The sequence below is a fragment of the Hesperophylax consimilis genome, chromosome 16 (genome assembly GCF_061612785.1).
Source record: "Hesperophylax consimilis isolate HC1 chromosome 16, BYU_Hcon_1.0, whole genome shotgun sequence".
NCBI classification, from domain to species: domain Eukaryota; kingdom Metazoa; phylum Arthropoda; class Insecta; order Trichoptera; family Limnephilidae; genus Hesperophylax; species Hesperophylax consimilis.
Genome location: NC_142851.1, coordinates 20,029,461 through 20,051,797, shown reverse-complemented (window position 1 = coordinate 20,051,797; position 22,337 = coordinate 20,029,461). Strand labels below are relative to the sequence as shown.

Genomic DNA, 22,337 nt, shown 5'->3' with positions numbered 1-22,337 from the left:
CTTGATCTTGTTCACTTTGGCCCAAGCTATCTGATGTGTCCGTGAGGAAGGCGTCTGAAGCGAGTTGTGGAGATAAAGCCATTTCCTGACAGGGTGAAGAGTCAAGGAGGTCGAAGGTGGCGGTGGCCGTCTCACCAGAGCCTGGGGAAAGAAAAATTAATTCGCGTTTAAATAAATTACTTATATAATAACTTGAAAAGTGAAATACAATAAAATCAAACTGTGTTGGCAAAAAGAGAAAAAACAACGACAAAAAAAAACATAATTTGTGTGATGAATTCAATATCGTGTCAACAACACGTTAACAGTTTTTTCTAAAATTTTGTATACAACGTGTCTTGAGTCTAAAATTGTGATTCTGAACTATGGTAATCATATTTATATGGTAGGTTATGCCTTATTGATGACTTTATAAAGTCATCAGTGTTCCTGTCCACTGAGATCTCTCCCCGGCTATTGTGAAAAATATTTAGACAAAGACTGCTGTAGCCTACAGATGCTTGAAGATGATTAATTGAATAACTTGCCAAAGAGTTTCTATTCAACCTCTCACAACCTGCGTTGAAATAATAATTTATAAAATCGATCAACGAAAAGTTTTCAAATTCATAAATGGATTGATTGAGTCAATAAATTGAACCAGAAAGTTTATTGTATTTGCGAAATTGAATTCAAAACTTTGCTACGTTGAATAAATAATAACAACGATAAAATCGCTCCAGTAAATTAAATAGATCATTCATGGGTCAATTTAAGGCAAAAGTTACGCCAGTATTAAGCTTACATAATTTTGTGTACTGGCACTGAAACTGAGACCCATTCAATATTTGGAAAGCGCTCTCGAAACATCACAACAGCCCCTTGGATACTCCTTGAACGAGAGACGGGCGGTCATTTGCGAAGGCTTTGGCCAGGCAGTCAAAAGAGACCTTAGAGCATCCTTCATATTAAGTTCCAAAGTGGTTCTGAATAGTAACCCTGTGGGTACCTGGTACTGGCTATAAATGAAATCTGTGGAACCACGTAGAAATATGTTATAACATATACAGCACGAATATATCATACCAGTGTAGGATGAAGTGATATCCTTATTGTCATCGGATAGTAAAAAAGGTCCAACAGAGTTTCAAAATGTCATTTGGGTAATTTTCTTTTGCAAAATTAAAAAAGAGTAAAATATTTTACATTTGTGGTGGCGATTTTAGTATTGACAAAAAATTGCTTAGAGTTGAATTTCTCATTTATTATATTTAGGTAATTTTCAATTTGGAAGGCGGGTTTGGGTATCGCCGCCCCAGGAACCATTTATTGGATAACCAATATCGCCGCCGTGGGTCACCCCAATGTGGTTCGCTCCGTTTGGTGATTTAGCAGGAGTGCCTAGTTTCATCGGGTGAGGTGTATTCAGGTTACGCCTGCCCACCACCTTCGTGGCCTGGGAGAGGCTTTTTTGGGGAGATCCTTCGACCTCTCCAACTGTTCTCTCGACCCATCGCCTTGCGCCTATCAAATACATTGAAATTGAAACTTTATTAACTCATTCATAGTAATGCTAACAATAGATTGGTCACAGACAGTAAAAAGATAACGGTCGCGAATGATTTGGTCCCGGTAAGACTGGATGATTTGAGTTTGAGTTCCAGTAGTTTTTACCACAAAAATGTTGGCGTGAAAACAGATAGCGGAACTGGTATTTTGTTTTAATGATTTGAAAGTGAATTTCTTCCATATTTCCAGACACTAAAAATTATACGAAAAATTTGATACTATTTTTGGAATCTATGTCCCAAGATCTGGCTTAATTTAGTTAATGTTTATTTTTTGCCAATCTGAAGTGGTGCTAGGAGACAATGACAAGTAACCGATATTGTCGATAAAACCCTACGGGACGTGTTAAAATTAACCGCCTCCCTCTGTTGGTGTAATTCTTAAGCTGTTGGTTTGCAAGGTTTTGAACTTGGCTAAATCAGTAAACAGAGATCTGCTCAAAGCTCAGAAGATAGAGTAATTTTCTGTTGATATTTGAAAACATTAACCGTCCGACTATTAAATTTTTACATGTCCGTAAAATGCAGGTCAAATGAATGCCAGCTTTGAGCTTGACTTAAGGCCGTTTAACCAACAGACGCCATGTTAATAATTCAAGTTTATCACTGTTCTGACGTTACGCACCGCGTAATATTTACACCTAGTTTATTGTTTTGCTGTAAATCATTTGTAATAAATAGTATGTGTTTACTAGAATCATCTTCAATTACAAACCGCAGAGCAAGTAGGTTACTTCAGAACACCAACTCCAGTCCCGGGGGAGGACGGTTAAATCCTCAGTCAAACCATCATCAACTTTTGGTTGTTACCACGTATACACATGCGAATATGTGTATTATAATACGCTGAAATCAGATGACATCACAGCAGTCAATAAACGAAATAAATGTCGGTCCTACATTTAAGAAAATTATGGAAAAAAACCTTTGTTTTTTACTAGCTGATATTTGAGTGCATCATATTGTGATTGTTCCAATGCAAGTAATACTAATTGAACTTATGGAGTGTTTTTATTGAAAAAAACTTTGACAACTTAACATGACCCATTTCCACTGCACTAAATAATATTTTTCTGAGGGCCATCGCAATCATTATAGGTATTATTTCGAATGATTTACAGATAATAAAAGTGGTATAGGACCACGAAAAATCAATCGTCTTTATTTATTTTCTTATAAGGTTCATTGCTTGTTTGGCGATCAGCACATTAACTTATCACTTCACAGGTCCCAGTAATCCCTCGTGACACCGGCTGCAAGCTATTCCGTCGCGCAAACAACTTAATCCGAAGTGTGAATATTTATTTAATCCATTCTTGTGTGATTAATAGCAGTTAATTTAACAGGAACCGTAGCAGGATGGTGTTTGCCGTTCACTGCCATCATTTAGTAACTCGAGTAGTTCGGGAATTAACACAATAAGGAATGCTTAAACTGGTGCAAACCTATGTAGGAAATGAAATTTCGATAATGTAATTAATTCATACGTTTATTTTTTTACTTACGGTACATCCTTTAAATATAGAAAGAAACATTATTTAGAAGAAAAGTGAGTTTTTTTACATTAACTCCACACAGGAGGCTGAGCAAAATAAATGGCGTCAGGATCTATGTCATGCTGCGTTGATGGTATTTTTGAGGAGAGGAAGAGGGGGACATGGTGTAGAAGGGAGGAAACACAAAGGCCGGCAAATCATTCCGAGCTGTTGAACTCAAGAAGGAGTCATAGAAGCGACACGTTCTCATGTGATAAATTTCAACCATGTGAATATGTGGGGCGCGAGTTTAGCGCATTTCCTGATTATGCACCGGTGCCGAAGGGATCAATGACGCTAGTTCCTCGGAGCATCTTCCATTGGAATACTGGTAGAACAAGAACAGCATAACTACCTGACTGTGCTCTAAATTATGGAAACTATCAAACGAGGCGCCCATTTCTGTACAGGATTTTTTCACGCATTTTGGGGCTCCAGATTAGAGGTGGTTGCCAAATTCAATAGTAAGGTCGCACACATGTTCGTTTTTATTTGCGAATCCGGTGGCATTGACGTCACCCCGGGCGACGTTGGTGTCTTAGCAGACATTGGCGATTTTTATGTCATGATGACGTTGTAGCCAATTAGAACCGTTTCGGAATGAGCGGTTTTAGATCGGTTTTGAAATCATTAATTGTGAATGACGATATAAAAAATTACATATTTTGAGTGCGCTAATCATAATCAGAAAAATAAAACTTTATAAATATTTAATAGATTTTAAACGGTATTCATAGTTTGTAAAAATACCATATTATAGAGTACAAACATTATGATATTTTATAACTAAAATTTACAATCAGGCTAGACGAAAAAAAATGTTAACTATTTTAACTGCTTACGAAAAAATGGGAAATGCTTTTTGCGGTGCTTTCAAAAATATCTGCTTTTTCTGGAAATTAGTTCCCTATGCTGTGTATGTGTGGTATAATGGCATTTATAAAAAAATTGGTATTGACATCATTATTGCAGTGAAAGTATTTTTGGTTCGTGTGACTATTAGGAACACGAGAGAATTATTAAACTTATGTAGATTTATATGTAACTTAGTTTTTGAATGCTCAATATGGATAAATAAAATAAATTTTTATAATTTTTAATTTTTTTTTTAATTTTTTTTTTTTTTTTTTTTACCTGGCCTATGTCATCTTTGGGGATGCTGTGTGGATGGTCTTTTTTAGGAGGGAAAGGAAGGAGATGAGATCTGCGAAGGAAAAAGGTATAAGAGGTGGGTAAGAATCTGGAAGTCAACTTGTCCAGGAGTTACGGACGTATGAATCTATACGTCCCACTGCGGTGCAAGGTCCATAGGTCGAGAGAGAGTCCAGTCGGAGAGATCAAAAGATCTCATTCAACCTGTCTCTCCCGATCCAGCCCGCCAGGTAGTAGGTGGGCAAACGCATCCGCCGCCAAGACCAAGACAAACCTCAACCCATGTACCCGGGCACCCCTGCTAAGTCACCAAACGTAGCTAACCACTTTGGGTGACCTATAACAGGGGTGTTAGGTATCTAATATCAGTATTTTACAACATTTATGAAATTTAATAATAAAATAACAGTTTCACATAAGCATATTTTTTTTAAAAGAATAAATTAAGTATAGGTCAACCATTTTCCATAGATAAGAGATAATGGTTGTATATCAGTTGTGTAAAATTAAAAACACGTTTATTAGTAATTCGTATGCAGCACGAGTATATTGTTATAATAATATTTGGAGTGATAAACATTCTCACTATCTTGTGAAAGACCACCATTCAGAATTGTTAAATTGCTTGAAATGACTTTAGCCGTGTTTGTCGACCAGATCAGAATAGCCAGCCACTTCCCGACCTTCTCCTCTTCATTCAGCCTTACAAAATGCTCCAATAAACCTGAAAAAAGTCTTTTGTCTATAGTGGTTGGCCAACTTACATGACTTTAGCAGTGTATTTTCGGCATTGGAGTACCATAGTCCCAAGTAGTTTAATCTTTACATGGAATCGAACGGTCAGTGGCTGAGTTGGTATCGAGTCTGGATTCCACCCAGGCATCCTAAGTTAGTTTCGTCGGATGGCTAAGTCCTCCATCATACGACACAAGCAACATTTTATGCTTACGGTGGTGGTTTTGATATTTTCAAACATTGTTACCTTATTTTTGACCCGGAAATGTTTGTTTTACTTTAAAAAAAAAATTAAAAAAAAAAAAAAAGAACAACTACCGTTTTTACTTCTCTCACATCATTTAATATTATATTAATAAACATTTTATTAAAATATGTATAAAAATAAGTTGTTTATTATTATATTTTAGAATCCTTGCCTAAAATGACTCTTGAAACCTTCGAGGCCAATGTTGACAACATTATTTTTTTTCAGTATTAAATTAATATAAAATAAAAAAAAACTCAATTATTGCCTACGTTATTAAAAACACAGTTTTTAAAAACGCATGCAATAATTGAGATGAGCAGAGCGTAAGCAGGATATTTGCCAGAGATGAACATATTCGATTTTACGGCTGTGGTTAAAAGTCAGCTGTCACTGTTTACGACTACAGACTATTATAGACATGTATACCTTGAAGCTACTAACTGTAGTTTTGTGATATCCAGTGCGGTACCTGTAGCTTGTATACTTTGAAAGCTAAAACTAAATTACTTAGAGATAAGACAAAACATTTAGATACGACAACCAGGTTTTTTTTGTTTCGAACAAAAGAAAAAAATATCACCCTCTGTACAGTCTTATTTATAAATATTCCCTAATACGCCGTTGCAGCGTTGGCATAGCTATACGCTGAAACGGGCCATAACAATGCTCATGCAAGATTTTTTTAGACTGGAATTACTTTGTTCCAATACACAAAAACACTGTCATTTTCGCATTTCGCGTTTTGTTGACTCACGTTTCTTAAAATGACGTTTGCGATATATTGACTTGGTCTGTTTTGAATTGATTCGAAATTTGGTCAATTAGATTATGCGTTCGGTATTTGCTTTGGCAAATCGTTATTTCGTTATAAAATATTTCTCTGATAGTGCTGCAAATGGGTATTACTTATATTTTCACATTTTCATTGCGCGACCGATCGATATTTGTCAAATCAACCCGATTTTTAACAAAGTCCGCGATCTCCGTCTAACTAAAATCGTAATATGTTTCTGTACCCGGAGGTCGGGTAGTTTAAAAATCTATCAACTTCTAATAACGTCGTATAACGGCCGGCATACACAGTACGCGTGCGCATGATTATGAGTAACGTTTTCTACTAACTTGTTATTATACCCCCGTATTATATATTATTATTGAAACTAAGGTGGGGTACTAACACTGTTGTTTCGGAGAATTTGAACAATTCATCAAATTTCAACGTTCATTTTCAAGTTCTGTGAAAGATTTTTTCAAGTTCTGTTTTTATTTCAGTTCTGTCAAGCAACTAGCCTACAATGATATAATAACAGAACTTGAATAAGACTTTCACAGAACCCAAAAATGAACGTTGAAATTTGATGAATTGTTCAAATTCTCCGAAACAACCCGTACTTAGGATGTGTTGTTCAGAATTTGAACAATTCATGAAATTTCAACGTTAATTTTCAAATTCTGTTATTATATCATCACGAGTCAGTTGCTTCACATATCTGAAATAATAAGAGAATTATCACAAAACTTGAAAATAATTGATAATTGATGAATTGTTCAAATACTGTGAAACAATCCGTCCTAACTGTGACCGTGTACAAAGTTCCAATGATGAAATGAAAGAGCAAACTTGAAATAAAATTATTCTAGTTTTGGTAAGCAGTTTGCCGTTGGACAATAAACTGCAGATATTTAAAAAAGATTACGACATCTGGTGCAGAGCTGTAAGTTCCATGAGTTGTAACTCGATGCTGGCAGACAAGCGAATATTCTTGTTTTGTTTGTGCTATTTCACTTATATAATTTAAGCTTCGTAATAAATATTTTTTTCACCCGTTTCAGAGTGAGAGAGACTCAGTATTATCGATATTTTATTAAAAAATTAACGATCGATATTTTATTAAAAATAACTAAAAAGTTATTTATTTATATAAGTAAGGCTTAAAGATATTTTTACTGTGCCTGTCTCACTATGGAAATCCTGTATCCAGACGGGTTAGTTTACACATATTTTATTTTAACCATAGGTTCATTTAAGGTTATTTTCGATATGTACCTTATTTTGATAAGTTGGAAGCTAAAATATTTGACAGAATTATATAATTCAGATTGGTATTGGTTTTTAGTAAAAGAAATGGGATTAGAGAACTTTAAATTGAGCTTTGTGTTAGTTGACTAAATTATTTAATGTTTTCTTGATGATCCAATGTTTAGCAAAGATTTTAAATTTGTTTAGATTTTTTAATTGTCTTGTTTTGTCAGGTAGTTTAATTTACGTGTTGTTATTATGGGGACAGAGTACAACTTTAATGATTAATTTTTGAGCCATTGACAATCAATCTATGGCTGATAGTGTTGCATCCCCTCTTCCCATTATTTGATAGATAACCATTCCGGATCATTACGTTTCGTCCATGACGCTCCCTGTACTGTATCACAAAAATAAATTGATTTGCTTTTCAGATGTCACATAAGTAAAAAAAAAAACTAATAGGTAGTGAGCACCAAGTATTGAATGCGTATTTAGTGAGGCACGCCACTGGTAGCTACTGAACTATCGCGGCTAGAGGGAAAGAGAATGGAAGGGGGTGGCACAGTGTGGAGCAGATTGTTACACATAATGCTAATAATTGCACGCCTAGTATTACATTTCAATATTATGTTGTGAATAAGGGAGACATTATATTATCTACAACACTATCTTACTAATAATTAATAAATGTTGTTTACATTTTATTCGATTGATAATTTTATACTTACTATTAGAAACTGACTTTTAAAAACTTTAAAAAAATCATCATGGAAAGATAAACAGTTTTTTATCTGTTGTATAATAATAACAAATTATGTTAATAATTATAATTAATTAAATAATAAAAATTTCAAAATTCTCATCGATTTTAGGAATATTTCCAAGGCATTTTAAATGTCCTATTTATTTATTTTTACCCTTTAGAAACTAGATACAATTACCTTGTAGTTTTTTTAATATTTTAAATATAAGTTGACATACATAAATTGGAATATTTTAATTTCATACTTACATGAAAAAAACTTTCCATAAAATTTTTTACTTAGACACGGAGAAAAATTATACTGTTAAAAACTTGAAAGCATGCTACATTCCTTAAAAAATATTAGTCATTTAGAATATATCGAGAACACGTATTTTTTTTCTAATAAATATCATGATGGAATGCAACAATATCAATAAAGTATATCAATATCAATATTTGTACGAAGTCGTGTTCCATTCACTTTTGACTGATACTTTTTTACGAAATATGTCGTTTCATTCGTTGAAGGCCTGCAGTCCCGTTTTTAACAAGAAAACGAATGATTTGAACAGATTTTTAATAAATTAACAGTAAGTTTTCTCCGTGGAACGTGGATTTTTTTTTAGTTAGGGAATTAGGGAATATGCAAGAACACTGTTTTTAACTCAATAAATAAAGTTACACAGTAAATACAACGGTGCTTTTCTTATTTGTAATTTATAACTAATATCACGTGGAAGTTAAAGGTTAATAAACAAAATAATATAGCGATGATAATCATATTAATTTGACCGCTTTCTCGACATGTTTAAAAAAATATTAATTGAAGATATTTGTAAGATCTAAAGAAGAATAATAATGCCAATTAGTTTAATTAAAGGAGCTTTATGATATGATTATTATAATTGTATTCGAGACTTATAAAAATAAAACATCCTAGATTACCATCCTTCAATTACCATCCCCTACTTTATTAATTAATTGGAATTTATATTTACAAACATGTGCAATCTGTATTGAGAATTCCAGAAATTCTCCTCAAGATTTAATTAGATATTTAGACTAACATTGATCGCATTTTCAAACTCTCTTGGGGTTAAATACTTTTGAAAACACATTTTAATAGACCATGTGGTTTTAGTATATTCATATTAATTTGATCAATGACGTGCAGTTTATTAACAAAATAATTATGAACTAAAATTGTATGGAAGTTGATTTTAGCCAATGAACTCACTACAGAACAATATATATGTATAAATGCTATATTTTGACGCCCCCCCGTGGTCGAGGGGTAAGTCTGTCGACTAGCAAGCCGAAAATCACGGGTTCAAATCCCGGTATGCGTAAGTAAATTTTATTTGATTAATTTGTGTTATTTTACAATTTATTAATTTAAAATAATATATACCACCATTCAGAATTGAAACGTTGCTTGAAATGACTTTAGCCGTATATGGCGACCAGATCCGAAATAGCCAGGTATTCCACCATCTTTCTCTTCCCTCGTTTCCTTCCCTTCCTCACAACATCCAGCCTCACAACATACCCCAATTGAAGGTTCCATAGTCTCACTGTGCGTTATTCATTTAAGGCGATGCACTACGTCGTGTAATATTTTAAATTGAGCCGCTATCAATAACAACGCTTACGTAGATGGCGATAAGGTTTGAATTCCCACTTAACACCATCCGCCTGTTAAAAACATGGCCAGAAAGTGCCTTTTTATTTATTTTGTGGATGTTCAGGCATAAATATTTATTTTTTTTTTCGATCATTTTATAAGTAACTTAATTTTCCACATTATACAATAAAATCATAACCGAAAATGGGTTCGTAAGTAGAAGATTTTGAACTTTAAAGCAGTTTTCATAGACCTTTACACTATTTTTTTCTGGGCTTATAAAAAGACTTATCTAAAAAATATTCGATTATTTCAAAGGCCAAGATGTATTCTACTCGCAGTATTTAATTAAAGCATCTGAAACATTTCTAGGCGACCAAATTTTCAAACCAAAAAGACATGATTTTGCATTACTACGTATGGCATCGCCTTTAAAAGAATAGGTTTGTATATTCTAGTTATTACAATTTGAAACAAAATACCACTTTTGTTTTTAATACCCAATGCCGGCCAGGTTTTGCAACAGAAGCTTTAAAACTAAAATAATGATTGTTACATTTATATAGCGCCGTTTTCTTGAAAAAATCACCTCGAAGGCTGTATTTGTACAAATTGGCTTGCAATACTCCACTCCATAAGTCTTCCCATTTTTAACAAGGTCTGAAGACAATATCTACGTAATGCAGTTGAATTGAAAGCGTAATCGATTTACTCTCAACGTTACGACACTTTTTCGATTCAACGCTCAAAGAAACCGATGGTTTTAACATAAAGAATTCGCCAAGCCAATTTTGGAGTGCAGTGTCGTTACAACAGGAGATTTTGCTGACATTGTTGAATAGAAAATGCAAAGGGTGAAAATCTGTCAGAGCAAGATCAGGAGAATAGGGCGGATCTGGAATAACCTCCTAACTGAGCTTTTAAAAACAGCTTTTATATATTGTCAGCATTCCGATGGAGTTTTCGATACAAACGAAACAAGACTGCGTGGGTTTCTGATCCTTCATTTTTCTGTTTAAGCTTCAGAAATATTAAACATTATTTAAATTTTCATCCATTTTATGTAGCTGACAATGATGCTACCACTATCTATAAACAAAACCTATTGTCAAGCATATTCGAGGAACCTCGACCTGTTGTGAAATTGATATTACAAAAGGTAGATACATAAATAAACACAAGGTTGCCGTGGATATCAAAAGGGCGACGATTTCGAAGATAGTTGCTGAAGTGTCTGTGACGTTGAAAATGTCGATGGTCAATGCAGAATCGTTAAGCGGTTGAGTTATTCTGTTGAATGGCGCGTTCTGATAGTTCGGAGAGGCGAAGCTTAGTGCCAAATCAATATTTTGATTAATCTTTAAATCGAATTGGTGTACATTATGAGTATAAAAAAATATGCTCTAGATAAATTGATGGTTTTCCTATCGTTTAGCCTGAGTAGAATACAAATAAAAAAAAATTACTCAATAAAAAATGTAAATGTAAACTACTAAAAAAATTATTTTTTCAATATGAACGCATAAAGGAAACAAATTAAAAAAAATAAGTATTATAGCTAAGATTATCTGTGACAGTTTCACTTGATTAATTTTTTTGCTTTCTTATAAAATAAATAAAAACCTGTTTTGTGATTGAAATCGAACGTTTCTAGACTCCGTTTGTCTAGCGATTTTAATGCCTTATACCTACGATATAATCTATACCAAGAATATACACATTTTTGGCTTGTAGCTTCCTTTTAAAAGTGCATAGGATCTCCCACGATTATACTATTCAGGCACGTATAAGCTAACCTCTTTCAAAATAGGTGGATTAAAGCTTTTGGATTGTTCAGAGTTAAAATTTATAATAAGTTAACCAAAAAATATTTTTCGGCGGGCTTCTAAGGTGTTTAAATCAAGCATTTCTTTTAAGAACAAGGATGGAAACAGGAACGGATAGTATGTATATTCTCACATATATAGGTAACGCATAAAGCTGTTTCTGCACTCTCACTATTACGGAGCTGTATTCTAGAATACTGCGAAAATGTACGTAATGATCTCGCATTACGGAGAATAAAGCACAGATATCTTTTTTAATGTTTCAGTGAAATTGAAATAAAACTTTTATTATGATCCAGAGTTCTATGACGAATCTAATTAAAATATATAACAAGGAAGTGACAGTGAAAGATGGAGGTAGGAAGGCGAAAGGAGGAAGGCGTCTCACAATGCCACTCTTCAGAATCTCCGGGACGGCGACGCTGGCACTGACTGAGAGGTAATGCAAATTGCGGGTAACGAGGAACCGAACCCTTCCTGTTCCGGATTTGCCAGCGTTTGACGGGAATTTATAGCCGGCTTGTTAAGGGGGACTCTCTTCTTCTTTATTACCCGGAATATCCAGGGTTATACACTTAAATATTTATTTTCATGTTATTATGTAGCTTGCTTCTAAAAGTGCCAACTTCAGTTATTCAAATTAGAATTTGCTCTTTTAGCATGTTTTAAATACAAGAAAATCTATTTTATGGTGTTACTTGGCCTCTATAATTCGAAAAATTCTTTCACGAAATCGAAAGGTTCTTTTAGAAATCGGAAGATAACTCAATTTTGGGTCGAAATCTAAAAAAATACATGTGTCGGAAAAATTGTATTGGCCCTTTTAGAAGCAAGCCAAAGAATTCTACTTTTCTGTTTTAGAAACTCCGTGGCCGATGGGTTAATATATTCTTAGCTCTAATTCCAGATGTTGCATGCTCAAACCCAAGTGTATATTTAAAATAAAATAAAATTTAAATGTGTTATTTCACGTAGGTAAGTGTAATTAATAATTATGTGTGAAATATTTTTGCGAGACGTTCCAGATTGGTAGATACTCGAAGAATCCCAGGAGGTCTGTCACGGATAATCGATAAAACCCTATGTCAATACTATATTGACAAAATCCGTCATCTATGGTCAGTTAGTGATATTTACAAGCACGGTCGGACTATGATTCCGACAATCGGTACACAAAAGCAGCTGTTTTTAGCACGGCCTGCAAGGTATCGGATGAGCTGTATATAAATACTTTTTTTTTGTAAAATGGATGGAGGATTAATGAATGGAGGTGAACTAACTAAGCTCTTAGAATTGAAAGAAATCGTATACACGATCCACAGACTTAGTTAATTTATCTAAGACTCGATCAATTGATTACGTTCCAGCCTGGAGAAACAAAAGTTATTAGTTATGACTGAAGACCTCATGAACTAATTTACTCCATCTTAGTGTCAAAAAGTACTTGCGGACTGCCAATGTATATATAATTTGACATTGACAATATTCGTTTTCTTTTTAAATTTTACGTAGCCGTCTGTCGTTTGAAAATGTCAAATATCAGCACATTTCGATATCTAATGTATTTCATTATCCATATAGGTCTGGCTATCAACAGCTTGACTGTGCTCGGGAAATCATCATAAAATCATCGGTAGTTACGCCTATCGATCCGATATTGTTAAGTTATCGATTTTACTGTGCTGGACTTCCTGGTGAATTGCCACCATTCGAACCAAAAACTTTATTGAATTAATTGTAATTCATTTAAAAATCGTGAAATTTACAATTTCCAAGAGCTTGGTAAAAATAAATCACAGATAGGATGATAAAGTTAAAAAAACATTTACCACCTTACTTATAAACGCAGTCTAAATAGTACATGACGTACACAATAGTGACTTTAGAACAGTTAACAACTAGAAAACTTGAATATAACCGTGGCGTTTGTTTGGATCAAGGCCGGCTTTACCACAATATTAGATATAAGAATCTAATTAGTAAGACCGTATATGTATAACATAATCTCACTTTAGTGGTACAAAAATGATACTAGATGGTACAAAGGAAAATGTTTTAACCATAAATACTAATTGGAAAGAGGACACAAGTAGAAAAACGACTTAATTTATAATCATATTTACATATTTTAAGTCGTTTATCTTATATGTCTTAGCTATCACCATTCAAAAATAGTCACTCTACATTGTCACCACGCCCGTACATGCAATAATATAGTCACACTACATTACAACCATGCCTATACATGCAATAATATAGTCACTCTACACTGTCATCTTGCCCCGTACATGCAATAATATAGTCACTTTACATTGTCAACATGCCCCGTACATGCAATAATATAGTCACACTACATTGCAACCATGCCTATTGATGCAATAATATAGTCACTCTACACTGTCATCTTGCCCCGTACATGCAATAATATAGTCACACTACATTGCAACCATGCCTATACATGCAATAATATAGTCACACTACATTGCAACCATGCCTATACATGCAATAATATAGTCACTCTATACTGTCATCTTGCCCCGTACATGCAATAATATAGTCACTTTACATTGTCACCATGCCCCGTACATGCAATAATATTAAATTGTCACCATGCCCCTACATGCAATAATATCAACACGCCTCTCAAGTTACAGCTGTAAACAATCTCCACTTGCCGCCATTATCTGTATTCTTACCTCAGTTTCATCGTTAGAAGTCAGCATTTCGGTAAAAGCTCATAAAATGTTATTAATCATTAATTTGATTCAGTTGTATAGTGAAAAACAAGACGTTTAGAAAACACATTTTTTATAAACCCTTGGTTTTGGTAGAGAAACTTCATTTTAGACTTTGTTAATAAGACCAAATGCAGATAACAATATTTTTTACATAATTCATTTAGTTGCTCAATAGCAAATAAAACTTTTACGAAAAATATTTTATAAAAATCTAAGCGTAGACACGGAGAAAAATTAGTTATTGTGAATCTCTTCAAAAACGGGATTTCAGGCCCTTAACAAATAAATTAATATGTTTCCTGTTAAAGAAAAAGTAAAAGAGGAATGTATTAAGACCGATATCGGAACACGTGTTCATAAAAAGATATTTTTGCATTTCGTCATAATATCTTATCAAGACAAATGCAGGTGCATAAACACGTGTTCAGATATAGGAATCGACTAAAAGCTTATCAGGAAACGGCCTGCGATCTTGTCCCTAAGCGGATAACGAATAATTTCAAGAGATTTTTAACAAATCAGCAATACTAATTTTCCTCTTTGTATATATGTAAAAAATATTTCAAAATGTTTGGCAGCGATATCTAAAAACGCTTTTGGGTTAGGTTGTTCTTCCAAATGTGTCCTCATTTGGGATCTATTATCCTAACCTTCTTGAATATCTAGCAATGTCTTCTTTTCTATCCTATAAGTTCATTATATTGTGATAACCCTTCGCATATCTTGAAAGTCAGGTTCCGTGGGTTTTGTGAGCATGACACTCAAGTTAGGGTTACTCAGGTTAGGATTTAGGTAATAAAGAATAGTTGTGGACCCAAACCACCCGCCACTGGTTGACTGATACGGGTTTGTACCTTCTACGTGTTTATATAGGAGCAACGAAAATAAAGATTTAAAACAAGAGTTTAAATCGTATCATTTTTAATTTAAGATACAGCTACAAAAAGTACCTAGTTCTGTCAACAGTAGACCACGCGTCCCAAAAAGTGTATTTCGACTTTCCTCTTATTTAATAAATAAAAACAATACTTGCCTCTGAATTCTTAACAATTTTAAGTATATACTTAAATACCTACCTCCTTTAGAATATTTTTTTTATTTATTTCAAATAAGGAATAATTCAAATTGTCCAAAGAAACGTTACTATCACATTAGCAATTATTTTTTCTAATTTTCTTCATGCAGGTAGGTAAGTCATTCAATGTGAGCCACCTAGCCAAAGTTAGCATGGTTGCATAATAAAGTAGATGCAGCAGATTATCAACGCACAAACAAATTTTATTTAATTCCTAAGTTCTGTAGAATTCCATCGATAAAGGAGATCGCTGAGGCGTACTTGTGCTAAAACCATGTATGACGGTGTTACTAATGTGATTCTGAAAAAATGCGAGGCTAATACTGATACGAGTGAACAGGATTAAGAAAGGGATGATTAGATGGTTTGGATATGTGGAGTGGTTGGAAGGAGAAAGGAGTTTTAAGAGAATATTATATAACGCAAAAGTGAACATAGTGAACGCAACGAATCACATACTTGAGTCAGTTCATCACAAGACAAAAGGGTATGCATGAGTTGGCATGAAGCAAGGAGTGTGTGTCAAGACAGAAATGGCGCTCTATCCTTTCTGCCTACCCCAACGAGGAAATGGCATAATGGTTGTCTTGTTAGTTAGTTGAATACGTGATATTATAAACATTTATGATGATGGGCACACTAACGCTTTCCGAAACGTTGATTAAGGAAATTGATTATAACTAATAATAATTTTGAATACTTTTTTGTGTACAGATGATATTAAAATAGATTTTGATATTTCAAAATAAAATAGATATTTTTTTCAATCTTGTCTGAATTTCTGTAAATCCGATTTAACCGTTTTGTTAAAAATATCCTTTTTATAATCTCATTGAAAAGAAATTTAATTAGTTTTTCCCTCCGGCTGAATGCTATGTGAAAAGAATTCTGCCATTGAAAATACATCTTTGCAAATAGAAAAGTGGAAAGTTCCTCTGGCTTCTAGTTCTTTGAATTCATGGCTTTTGAAGATCTAAGAACATGATTATAACGCATCTCTACACAGTTCAACTCAACCAGATTGATACGGCCGTTCAAACAAATTGCGTCCGTAGACTTGTCAACTATAAATAAGAAAAATCTTGTGTAGAACCAAAAAAAATTCTTGAACCACGAGTTCTGACCTCATAATCTTTTGCACAATAGTCTCTGTCTGAAATTGTAGGTCAACGACACGGGCATTTTGGTTTAGCTTGGTGGTCTAAACATTCTCAATGACTGTTATAAACAATGCACTGAATAAATAAAAAAACGCAACCAATTTCAGGATGCAACGTCCTTTTAAACTGAATTAATTTCATATTTGATGCAGTTTATTTAATGATCCGTGAAAAATCACAGGATATTATAATTGTAGGATTTGTGTAGCTCTAGTATTTATAAAAAAAAATTCTAAAGATATCAAATGTCTTTCGAATGTTAGGAAACTTGAAAAATTACGTCATCTATCCAATGACATTATAAAAATACTAGACACGTTATATTCACACTAATTGTACAAAAAAAAAAAAGATGTTACATTTTTTGTTCAATTAGTGTGAAAAATAACGTCATATATCCAATGACATTATAAAAATACAAGACACGTTATATTCACACTAATTGAACAAAAAATGTAACACCGCTTATGAAAAGGATAGCCAGTCTGTGCTGTTTATAAGTATAATTTTATAATTTGGGCGGCGGTTTTTGGTACCGTCGCCGTATTGGATAATCAACACCTCTGCCATAGGTCACCCCAAGTGGTTCTCCACGTTTGGTGATTTAGCAGGGGTGCCCGGGTCCATCAGATGAGATGTGTTCAGGATGCGCTTGCCCACAAGCTACTTGGCATGCTTGATCGAGAGAGGCTGGTTTGGGTTAACCCTTGACCCTTTGACTTCTCCAACTGGTCTCTGAAATTATTTTTCTCAGGGCCTCCCGTGTGGGATTAATGAAAAAAAATAACGAAAAGCTTATAATAGGTATATGTTTTATTCCGTGTTGTTCAATAAAAGGTTTTTAGAATATAATTCTGAAATGTAGTTTGGGGCGAAGCCCAAAAGCAAACCCGAATCATGAATCAATATTTTAAACGGTGAAAACGCTTCGATTTTCTAACTTAGACACGAATTCAGCGAATCGCTTCTATGATTTGACTGCCGATGAAGTTTCTAGGTCAAGACGTTCAATATGGTCAACATACTTGGAAAATCTTATAACATATTTTCAATGAAAACGTTTCAATTTAATGAATTTTTTCTGAAAAAAATGCTAAAAAATGTTGCCTTCCACACCACCGACAATAATAGTAATAATAGTACCAATAATAACACCCGCATAATCCGTATCAAAAAAATTCCCAGCACTGAAAATTAATAAAATAAATATACGTATTTACTTTTCCCTTCAATAACATAAATACATTTAATACCTCACAACATATTCGTAATACTAGAACAAAATATGTACACCATCTACACATACTAAAAACCAACACATCCTTTGGACAAAAACACTACACATACCAGGTTCTAAAGCTAAACAATCCACTTCCAACACAATTTAAAACATCTCGCTTATGTCGATTAGAGTTTTAGATGTCGGTTTTATGTTTTACTTTTAAATTGTCTCTTTCCTACTATGCTATATATGTCTTGAGTCCACTTTTTAACTTTTAAATTGTCTTTTTTCTTACTATGCTATATATGTGTCTTAAGTCTACCTATTTACTTTTAAATAATCTCTTTTCCTCTATGTTATATATGTCTAAAGTCCTCTTTTTTACTTTTAAATTATCTCTTTTCTTATTATGCTTTAAAATATGTATTAAGTCCACATTTAGGCCAGTGCAATTAGCGATTCGCGATCGAAGTAATTCCGGTAGTCCCAATTTTTTTATATGTTATATAAACTGATCCCCTGATGTAAAATCTGAGTTTCCGACCTTGGCGCACCTGTGCTCGCGCCGCCATTTTGAAAAAACTGGCCGAAATCGGGACAAAATCTAGTTTTTCCCAAATATCTCATTTCTAATGCAAATTTTGGCTAAAGTACATTTACAAGTATAATAGAAAATAAAATAACCTACAACTTTTGTAAAAACAAATTTCTTCTATCTCTAATAGGTACCGAGGTAGAAAGTCGTAAAGGTGCGTATATTTTTGAAAAAACAAGTTTTTTGCGTGACTTGGTTTGGTTTTTTATAAATACCTCGTTTCCAGTACAATTTTGTGAAAAATTTATTGATAATAATTTTTTAGAAAATAAAATTTCGTTAAAGAAATAGGTATATAATTTATATTTTTTATCTCTATTACGTATCCAAACTCTAATCCACCAAAACGAGGCCAAAAATTGAAACAGAGGTTAGGTGTTTTAAACTTGGCATTCCTTGATTTTATTTTTCTTTAACAATTATTGTTCTAAGAACATATAAGTTGACAACAATCGTCATGTCTGTGTCAGACCTAGCTATAAATATAGTAGATAGACTATTTCAGCATATCGGTCGCCGTACATTCCCAATGGGAAGACCACTAAAATTGGCCAAGCCACTACATTTGTGCTAGCAGCTTGGTCTGACATGCCTATCAACGTAATCACAACATACATTTAAGATTATTAATACAATTAAGATGATAAGGTACATAAAAAAGATAAAAAATTGGTATTTTCGTAAAATTAACATTTATTGACATTCTTTTCTTTATTAGTTAAGTTGTCAGCATAACAAAAAATAAAATTAATGGTAGATCAGTTTAGACAGAAGTACGAGCCCTTGACTATAGTTTCTTACTTCTGGCCCTGAATAGCTTCTTCATCTGTCTTATCACCCAAATTTTTGGCGACTGGGTCATCATATTCCTCGTCATCGTCATCAACGAAGGCTTCTACAGCATTCTCGCAGGAGTTGCCATTGCAATGAATGCAGAGTAGGGAACATTTCAAACCCGACTTTCTGCAGGTGCACTTTCCAGCGCAACCTTTTTTGCATTGACATGATATGAAGTTCAGCAAGGCCTGAGGTGCAGCTTCCTTCAACATTGTTACTGGAGTAAGTAACCCAACAGCATCCTTTTTCCACCCCCATTCAGTCGGATCTTTATCGTGACCAAGCCAAGTCTGCACTTGCAAGTATGTTCTTGAAGCGTGTTGCTGGACTGCATCTTTGGTGGATGGTAGCCTGGTTAAATTGAATTTGTTCTTTTTTACTCCTTTGACAAAAATGATGTAAGTACCTTAAATTTTCCAAATTTGATTTCTCGTTCCCGCCATACAAAAGTGCAAATAGTTGTTCGGCAGCCAAAGTGATTGTTTCTGTCTTTGCTTTTGGGTCTTGAAATACACGAACAAGTTCATTCACTGAGTGGTTCTTGAGAAGAATATTACAAAATTTGTGTTTGCCTTGACCGAACGGAGCTCCAGTTGTATCGCAACCACTTATGGCATGAAGGAATAAAATGTTTTCAACTATTTCAATGTGTTTAAAACATTTGTTCGAGTACAACGCGTTAGGTGATTTACCTTTTCCAACTTTTTGGTAATATACGTTGGGAGGTGAGAGAGCTGTGAGGAGTACCAGCAGATCAATATCCTGACCAACGATTATGACTACATCATGTTGAGATGACAACGAATTTGCTGTGTTCACTATGAGAACGTCAGCATCCTCTTCAGCTTGTACTGTCGTTATGTGGGATCGTGCAAATGAGGTTCTGAGTAGGGAAATAAAACGAGACTTGTTCTTCTCATTTCCCAGAAACTTTTCCTGTGGCACTTGTGGGTGCATGCTTTCAAAAAACAAAACTTCAGCAGAAGTTGTAACTCTGGCACGCCGTGCTCTTTCCACCCCTTTAGTGCTTTTCTTTTCCATAGAATCTGGGTATCCATCGAATACCACTACTGCATTGGATCCATAATGATTTTGTACATACCTGACATATTGCTGAAAAATTACTGAAAAAGGTTGAGCACGACCCCATACAACTTTGTGCAGTAAATATCCTCCATCAATTACGTGTATTTTACTGCTTCCCAGTTCTGTATTATTTGGTAGAGGGTTGAATGAGGAATACAATATAGACTTCGTTCCTTTGCGCATGCCTTTCTCTGAGAAAAGAGACAATGGTATAGGAGAGAGTTCATATTGAATAGCTTTAATGGATCTATTGCCATAGTCACACCCTGATTTTAGACACTGCTGGTCACCGCCGCAAGAGAAACTATCGCATCATTACGTTTTAAGTGTAGGTTTCCAAAGTTCTGGTTGATAACTTTAGACATAGCTAATTTCCCCATCTTTTCAGCCATGTGACAAGTGACTTTGCTATCCCCGATTGTGCCACTGCTAATAGACATAATCACGTTTGTTTTAGGAAGTAAGCAAACCAATCAATGAGAGTTTGAACGTCTCGACCATCCCTCTTAATTCTTGTAAGCCTCATCTCTACATGTTGCTCTGACTTTCCTGATTCAATCCCACAGAATGACACGATACCCTCAAAAGTGTTATGCAGATAAACGAATCCAGCAGTCCAACGAAGGATGGAACTGTCTGTGAAGGGAACCGGAGGGGAGGAGTAGAAGGGTGGGGGGTAGCCCCCATACCAAAGTTCCCTCTATTAAATTTATAGATTTATGTATTTAAAAATGCAAACAAAAATCTAATAACGTGATAATAAACCGTGATAGATTTTCTGTGCGTACCTACATAGATTTGTTTAATCTTTATATCGGTAAAAAAAACTATATAAACATAAAAACTGCACAGCTTTTTTTGAAATTTTATGTTCTACATAATTGGTTTCAATAAAATTTTCATGAAATTCCACTGGAAACGAGGTATTTATAAAAAACCAAACCTAGTCGCGCAAAAAACTTGTTTTTTCAAAAATATACGCACCTTTACGACTTTCTACCTCGGTACCTATTAGAGATAGAAGAAATTTGTTTTAATAAAAGTTGTAGGTTATTTTATGTTCTATTATACTTGTAAATATACTTTAGCCAAAATTTGCATTGGAAATGAGATATTTGGGAAAAACTAGATTTTGGCCCGATTTCGGCCAGTTTTTTCAAAATGGCGGCGCGAGCACAGGTGCGCCAAGGTCGGAAATTCAGATTTTACATCAAGGGATCAGTTTATATAACATATAAAAAAATTGGGACTACCGGAATTACTTCGATCGCGACCCCCTTTTTGGCGCTAATTGCACTGGCCTAATTTTTTACTTTTGAAATGTATCTTTTCCTACAATCCTGTTTATGTCCAAGTTTTTTTTTTTTTTTTTTTTTTTTTTTTTTTTTTTTTTTTTTTTTTTTAATAAAAAAAAGACAAACATTCCCGGGTTACGAATAACACAACAATGTTTGAAAATCTCCTACTACCACCACAGAAAGCCGAAAATGTTGCTTGTGTTGTGACGGAGGACTTTGCCAGCCGAGGAATCGAACACGCGACGCTCGGGTGAGACCCAAGCGCTATGCCCACTCAACCACTGACCGGTCAAACTTTGTTTACTTTTACATTTTCTCTTATCCTACTCTATGCCATATATGTCTTAATTCCACCTTTCTGATCTACTAGCTATAGTATATAAATTAGTTATAAGACCACTGTTATTAGTAATTTATCATTGAAATAGTCCTCCTCAATAAAGGTGAACTCCTAGCGTGGAAAAAAATATTTAATATCTTTGCATTATCAATGTGTTGAGAATAATATAAAATTTAGTAAAAATTATTACGATATTAAAGACTATTAATAGAAGATCTTAGACGTACATGCCAAAATAAAATAAATAATTAGAGTTCTACTACTGGTCACTGGCTGTTTTGGCATCGCGTTTGGGTCCCACCCAGGCGTAGTGTATTCGATTCCTCGGCTGACTATGTCCTCCATCACAACACAAGCAAAATTTCTGCTTGCTGTGGTGGTAGTTGGAAATTTTCAAATATTGTCAGGTTATTCATAACCCGGGAATGTGTGTCTTTCTTTTTAAAAATAATAAAAAAATGAATAGTTTTATTCATTTTTCTACCGATTCCCATATTTAAATCTTTTAAGCGTATTAACTACGCTGTAATGAATATCTGAATATTTTCA

The 22,337-nt window shown here is 34.1% G+C and overlaps 1 protein-coding gene across 2 annotated transcripts in view; it reads right to left on the bottom strand.

The window, feature by feature from the left end:
* Window positions 1-22,337, bottom strand: part of LOC149416851 (uncharacterized) — a 406,606-nt gene that overhangs the window by 167,842 nt on the left and 216,427 nt on the right. For both annotated transcript variants that reach the window (XM_089641014.1, XM_089641015.1), the window contains one exon: window positions 1-141. In XM_089641014.1, coding sequence (XP_089497140.1) covers window positions 1-141 — 141 coding nt within the window. The remainder of the gene's footprint in view (window positions 142-22,337) is intronic.